The sequence below is a fragment of the Phaethon lepturus genome, unplaced genomic scaffold (assembly GCF_000687285.1).
Source record: "Phaethon lepturus isolate BGI_N335 unplaced genomic scaffold, ASM68728v1 scaffold11039, whole genome shotgun sequence".
Lineage (NCBI taxonomy): Eukaryota > Metazoa > Chordata > Aves > Phaethontiformes > Phaethontidae > Phaethon > Phaethon lepturus.
The window spans coordinates 8,919-16,295 of NW_010561226.1; the positions used below are offsets into that span (position 1 = coordinate 8,919).

The 7,377-nt window shown below is 47.3% G+C and overlaps 1 protein-coding gene across 1 annotated transcript; it reads right to left on the minus strand.

Moving 5' to 3' along the window:
* Positions 1-3,783: 3,783 nt before the first annotated feature.
* On the minus strand, positions 3,784-4,713 carry LOC104626101 (olfactory receptor 1044-like). The gene has a single exon (XM_010293931.1). It carries the CDS (start codon positions 4,711-4,713, stop codon positions 3,784-3,786), a length of 930 nt encoding a protein of 309 aa, XP_010292233.1.
* Positions 4,714-7,377: the final 2,664 nt, after the last annotated feature.

Here is a 7,377-nt window from a genome sequence, read left to right on the forward strand (position 1 = left end):
GAGCGGCTCACGTTCGTTAATGTTCGTTCTGCTAATGCGCAAGCTAGAGGAATATTAGCGTTCCCTCTGCTTTTCAGGTTGATGTCGTCCCAGAGACTGTTGTTATCCCGGGTAGCTCAGGGTTTGAATTTGATGCTCAGGGCTTCTTATTCTAAGTGCTCAGAAACAAAAATAATGTGGGGGTGTTTAATAAGTGATTGCTAAAAAAAGTTAGTGGCTACTTTGGGGAGTAAACTGCATTTCAGTAACTGCTCTCACCTCATGAGAATACATACATGCACAGAAGAGCATATGCATATGCCTTTCCTTTTCCTGTATCTCCCAGCTTAGCTGGTGACTTGCTAAAAATTGTGCTCTTCCCTTAACTTCTATAATTTAGCTTAGATTTTAAGAAAACAGTAACTTCAAGTACTTTCAAGCAACTGATTAACGTGCCAAATTAAGGTTAGAAAGTAAAACGTCCTTTTAGAAAAACGTCGTAACATAACTATGTCTCAAACCGACACGTGAGAGCAGTTTCAGTGTGGATCCCCTCTCTCTGTGTCCCTCAGTCTGCCCTCACACCAAGCTGGAGGACCCTTCAGTTTATTTTTTATCCCTAGTCCCTTCAATTTTTTTATCCCCTTTTTATCCTAGTCCCATCCGCCGCTTCCTCCTGAAGCCTCACTGCCCTGTGTTCTAGCTTGTCACCAATTCCACCGCTATCCCCCAAACGGTACCTGAGATGCCACCTCTTCTGGTTTCCTGTAGAAGATCCAGCCTTTTTCAGTCTGAACTACTCTTGTGCCTGCCTCTGTCTTTAGTTTCTCCAGGGAGATCATTCAAGAGACAGACAGAATCCGCACTTTTTTTATTTCTGAGGAAAACTAGAAAAGTAACAACATAGAAAATTAGACAACATTCTATTAAATTCACTTGAAAGTGTGTGTGCTCAGCTCATAACTAGGATAAAATTAATATGTCCCCAAAAAGGATTGTGCCTGGGGAAAGGGTAAACTCATAAGCCGTACTAAAGATTTCTTCTGTACACGTACATGTCCCAGTAGAACACTTACCAGTAGGCAAGGATAAGTTTTCAAAGAGAAATTGCAATTTTTGCTCTTGTGACAATCGCTGCTACGTTTCTTTGGCATTGCCTCTAGTCAGAGCTTTCTTACCTGTCTGCATGACTACTGCACAGAATCATCAACGACTTAAAAAAAAGCTTATTTTTCCACCTTCTAGCTTGCTTTATAAATCAGAGCTTCAGGGAAGCAAGTTTATTCTGAGTCTCCTTTTCTTCTCCTGGCTTTTTAATTCTACAACGGTGCTACATGTCCATGCATGGCTGCGCCTCTCAGAGGCTCTTGTCTTCATTATTTATTGCGTTCCAGCTTAGGCGGTTGGGATGAGCTGCCAACAGCCTCACTGGGCACCTCACCCCATGCCAGTCGCTCTTGCTTTTTCTCCCCTTCAGATATAATTGGAAAGTTCCCTCAGGGGCTTCAAGAGCTGGAGCTACTACATCCTTAACCTTCGAGATGGGTTGTCTTCTGGGAGCCAGAATACACCAAGATCAGAAACTGCTGTGAGAGTATTGAGAAACAGCATCTCAGCATCTTGCAGCTATAGAAACATTCAAGCTAGAAAGGTGTACCAATCTTTACCAAGCCTTGAAAGCCATAAAGAATACTCTACCCATTTCCAAAACAAGTGTTGCCAACCACCTACTGAAGACCATTATTCTAATATCAAATTAGGAAATGGATAAGGTACTAAGGACCAGCAAATACCTACTTAAATGTAATGTTACATTCACTACTCTATTTCCCTCACTGAGAATACTATCTTCCATGGTACCCATGCAGGGACAAGGGCTGGATGGAGAGAGACTGCCAGAGCAGTGAGCACTGTCCATGCTCTCGGGTGCAGAGGGTGATGGGTTGTACTCTGCCCGGAGGCTGGGGAGTGCCACAGGGGTTTGCCCTCTTTAATCTCTTTAAATAGAGCCAAAGGGAACACCACAGCATGCAGGGGACCGTCCCACAGTACCTCAGCAAGGAGACCCAGAGACTTGGGCCAAATTCAGCCAAGACTCCAGGCCATCAGGCAAGTTGGTGATGACGAGGCAGGTCCAAGGTCAAGCCAAGTCAATCACCTGGTAAGGGTCAGGTCCCTCAGTTGCTAGGCAGGTCCATGATCAAGAAGAGGTATGGGTCAAAGGAGCCCATAGGTGTGCACCCATGTTGCTAAACTGGAAAGCAGCACTCCTCTAGCAAAACCCGGGAGAGGGCCAAGCTCCCTGGGCTGAGCTTAAATACAGCTCACGGGCAAATGAGCAGAGGGTGGGGATGGAGGCCCCAGGTGAGGCTGGTCAGGGCCATTAAGGTCTATTAGTTCACTCTGGGAGTGATTAATCACTGCCTGAAAATGCCCGTTTCTCACCGTTGAATATAGTGGAAGCCCGGAGTCACCAGCTCGGGTGTGGACATCTGTGCCATAGGTACCTAAATGTGGATAATCCCACCCTTCCTGGAAAACTGGGCTGTCTAGTGTCCGCAGAGGGACGTCAGCGGCTCCAGAGACGGCGTCAGTTCTGCTTTATGAACCATTTGGGGGTCCTCTGAAAGATCTGAAATGTCTCTAAACCCATTTTCCTTCTGTCAGCAAGGTCAGACCAAAGCCTTTGCACGGTCCACAAGTATCTCAGAATCATCATATGAGCTGGTCATCACTGCCACTGTGTACCTGTGCTCAGTGATGGCTCATCCATGTGATGTCTTTCAGATACCTGAAGCAGCAGAATGGCTTTCAGAATTGCGTTTCCCCCCTTTTTTTTTTTCCTTTTCCTTGTTGTTTGTGGTTTGTTTGTTTTTTTTTTTCCCCTCTGGCAAACCCTGCCATGAGGATCCCTGGGGACTTTCTCCCAGGAGAGCACGAGGGACCGTCACCCCGTCACCCACAAGCTCAGCTATTGGACCCTGGGAAGGAGCACATCTCTCTTCCCATCAGGCGGTTAACAGAGGTTATGCGGAGGCTTAGATGTTCTCTGCTGCATTTGGGACAAAGCCTTGGCCCCCATCACTCGAGAGCGGCCAGGGCACAGGAGCAGCCCTGACGCCAAGACGCAGCAGAGCCTCACCTGCGATTAGGCGGTGGGCTTCCTTCTTCATGTCCTCACGTTCTCTTTTTTTGGCCTCTCTCAGAAAACAGCCTTACCAAAGTGGGTTTTCTTTATAATAAGAGGGAGCAATGGCTTTTGCAAATCGTTTTTCTTTTACTCAGGCAGCTAAAGCAAGGTTAACCTATTTTACGCAAGTGTTAAATAAGGGCGAGTCTTGTTTAGCCCTTAAGACTAAAGGTCTACGCCGTTCCCACCCAGCCCTGTAGGCACTGGGTTTCAGGGACGCTCTACAGAGGGAGGGTTTATGACTCTTCTGGGTTCTCCTCTGAACCTTAGCGACCTGGTAACCCATGTCCAGTGCAATCCAGGCTTTCTTTGTAGTCACTGAACAGAGAAATGAGGTGAACAGGATGAATCAAGCTGTGAGGAGAGGCTGCTCACTGCTCCTTGACCACCGATGGTGCATGAGGTTGGGCTTCATCTCACCCAACTTCGGCTATGCAAAAGTTACATGTCTAATCTGTGCCAGTGCCAGTAACCTGACTTCTCCCTGAAATTAAGGGAGATAAATTATAAAGAAACTACCCTCAATACACCTTCATGCAGACTTCAGTGCAATTTTGAGTCCCACTCAATAACAGAAATAAGGAAATACTTTCCTGATCACCAGCTTCCTTCACTCAATACCTTCTCCCAACCACTCTTCTCAGGGCAGCCTTCACCTCACTGTTCCTCAGGCTGTAGACCAAGGGGTTCAGCGTGGGGGTCACGATGGTGTAAAACAGCGTGGCTGTTTTGTTCTTATCCAACGCAAAGGTGGAGCTGGGGCGCAGGTACATAAACAAGATCGCCCCGTAAAACATGGTGACGACCGTCAGGTGGGAGGCACAGGTGGAGAAGGCTTTTCTCCTGCCCTCCGGAGAGCGGATCTTCAGGACAGCGGGGAGGATGTAAGTATAGGAGACAAAGATGATGGCCATGGTGCTGAGACAGTTTATGCTGACAAGAGCAAGGACGACCACCTCGTAGGTGTGGGTGTTGGAGCAGGAGAGCGCTAAGAGTGGGGCGATGTCACAGAAGTAGTGGTTGATCACGTTGGAGCGGCAGAAGGAGAAAGTAAAGATGAAAGTGGTGTGTGTCACCGCGTGCAAGACACTGATGGCATAGGAACCAGCGACGAGCCAACGACACATCCATCCGCACATGATGGTGGGGTACAGGAGGGGCTTGCAGATGGCCACGTACCTGTCGTAGGCCATCACGGCCAGCAAGAGGCACTCGGTAACCCCAAAAACAACGAAGCACCAGAGCTGGGCTGCGCACCCCAGGAAGCTGATGGTTTTCTCTTCCATCAAGATCTGCACCAGCATTTTGGGGAGGATGATGGAGGAATAGCAGATGTCAACAAAAGCCAAGTGGCTGAGGAAATAGTACATGGGGGTGTGAAGGTGAAAATCGATCCTGATTAATACAATTATCCCAAAGTTCCCCAAGAGGGTCACCATGTACATGGCCAGGAAAGCCAAGAAAAGAGGGACCTGGAGATCTGAGTGGGCGGTCAGCCCCAGGAGAACAAACTCATGCACGTCAGTGTGATTGACAGGTGTCATTCTCTGTAACACATCCAACCTGTGGGAGATAGGTAAAGTGGCAGACAATGATTTGGGCAGCTCAGCAGGACCCTCAGCTTCCTTGGTGTCACCAAAGGGAGGCAGAGCCCTTCCTATCAGAGGGTCGTAAAATGTCAGCTGGACTCTGGATAGCTCTTGGAAGGGCCAACCATTGTCCAACAGCTTCAAAAGGATCCTAAAACCAAAACCTACTTGTCAAGCTGACCAGTGAGAATGTCCACCTGGGTTTAGCTCAGCACTTCATCTCCTATGCAACTTGCTACTTGTGCCTTCCTGGGGACATTCAACGTAGGAGGAAGGTCAATACACTGGGCATTTCCTACTAATAAACTTTTTTGTTTTCAATTAAGATATTTAATTAAATTATTTAATGAATTTTTTTTTCTTAGTAAATGGCAGGTACATTTTGAAAAGAATTGGTTTTTTAAAAATAAACCAACATGGAACAATTTGACTTGCAGAAATACTTTCCCTGTTGACTTTCCTTTCCCTTTGCAAAACGAAGCAGAGCAAAAGCATGGGCATTTTTCTTTTACAGCTGACAGGAACACACAGTTTTCAGCATACACGGTCTTGACAACACCAGGGGAAAGGAAATGCGCGGTGGCACGGTGGCGACAGGGAAACGAACTTGGATGCAGAGCTGAGGCCCTACAAGGAAAACCAGAAGGAGCTGAGCAGGGTAGGGAGAGGAGGTAATACAGCCTCTGCTGTAGGTAGTGAGCACCCTCTCGCCTTGGCCATCAGGGCCACCCCTTGCCATTACAGTGGCACCTATGAAAAGACCGAACACCTACATGTCTCCTCGTTTTATGCCATCGAAACTTTAAAGCAAACAAGTCCTCCTCCCGTGTAGGATTCCTTCTGCTCTTCTCAGTCTTGTTGCTCTAAATGAGATATCTTACACCTCTGGTCCTTTCTTTCCTCTATCTCACTACCGTCAAGTCCATACGACAAAAAGAAAGGGATGCTTACTTTATCCCCATGATGTCCCTTCATGTCCCACCGCTTCAGAGCAGGTTCAGGGCTGAGGACTCGCCAGAAGATGCCCTCACCTTGGACACAACTTCTCCAACAAAACTCAGATCTTCCATGCAGGTCCGTGCAGCTCCTTCAGCAGCTGGGATGAGTTTAGCGGCTCCTCCAGACAATGACTGAGGCCGTAATTCATCTTCAAACAGATGTTGAGAGTGGTTTTAGCACTCCTTCCTTAAAAGCTGCTCTGAGGATGATCTGTTGCTGCACCTTCCAAGAGGGCAGACAAGCCCCTGCTGTAATTTTTAATGTTCAAGTAGTATTTATACTAATTTCTGTGACCTTGGAGGCATTCCAGTCCGTGGAGAATAGAAGCTTGACAACAAGCAAAATCCACTCGGAATATAAATTTCTTCATCTCCAGGCTCACTAATGAAGCCCAGAAACAATTTGCTTTGAATATCTGGCTTTAAGAAGATGTCTTCCCCCCTCTCCCATGCTGAGGAGAGGGAGTGGATGAAAAGTGAACGTCTACATGACTCACCAGAAGCAAATCCCAACTTTCTTCTGCAGTCACCCCCGGTTATTATCCAACATTCTCAAGCATCTTTCCTACTGCCACTTCAGCTGGATTTCATCAATGCAAAGATACTTCTCGCAACCATTTCTGCTGTCACGGTCTCCCCTTGTTAGCACCCTCTTGCTCCAACACCCACCCCGAATGTTGATCTTCGCCTTTGTTGGCTTTGGTGCGACAGTAATTGTCCCACCGCCACGTTTTTTTGTTTGTTTGTTCGTTTTGCTATGAGCGCTGATAAGAAGAGCAAGGCAATGGCGATCACCTCAACTCAAATCAATACCAGAACTGCAGTGTTACCTAAGCAAAATTATTTTCACTGACATCTGTCCGCTGGGTCCAAGTGCCGTGACACCTATTATCCGCAATACTGTGGTCTTGAGGTATGGATTCACAAAACACTTTTCTGTCTGCTTTCCCCAAGATATTTTAATTTACAGAGCTGGAAGTCTCTCTGTATTAGTGAGTCTGAGCAGGTTGCTACAGAACCTCCAGCAGCTGCGTTTCAGAGACCACTTATTCCTGCCATTATAGTACTGTCCGTTCCTACCTGTATTTGTTTTGACAGTGAGAATTCAGAGATGTTATAATCCCCCTCAGACTGCCTGGTGATAACCTCTCACCACCACCATCGCCTCCCAACCGCTGTCGATGGCCCCGTGGCTGAGGGATGCCTTCCTCTAGTAAAATACATGAATACCTAAAAAAAGGCAGCCGTTATTTTCGAAATGTTATGATAACTTTTCTCACAAGCAAATCCGCTATTAACTTCCACGACGGACTTTTTTCTTCAATTTTTTTTTTTTTTCTTAATGAGGTATGGGGCCAAAAACCTCGGCAGGCTATGTACAGCCACCTCAGGCATTGCATCCCTTGGGGATACGGGCAGCACTTGAGACCAGCGGAACACGACCAGCTGGTAATTCCCCCCTCCGAAGTCACTCTGCCTTTACCTGGCAGCGACCTCACCGAAGACCTACCTGATCCCATTCTCACGGCTCCCCTAAGCGCCATCGGGTGCCCAGCTTTTCAGCAGAATTTGCGTCTAGAGGGACAAGGGCGGCATTTTCTGGCAGGTGTCTAAGGTAGTT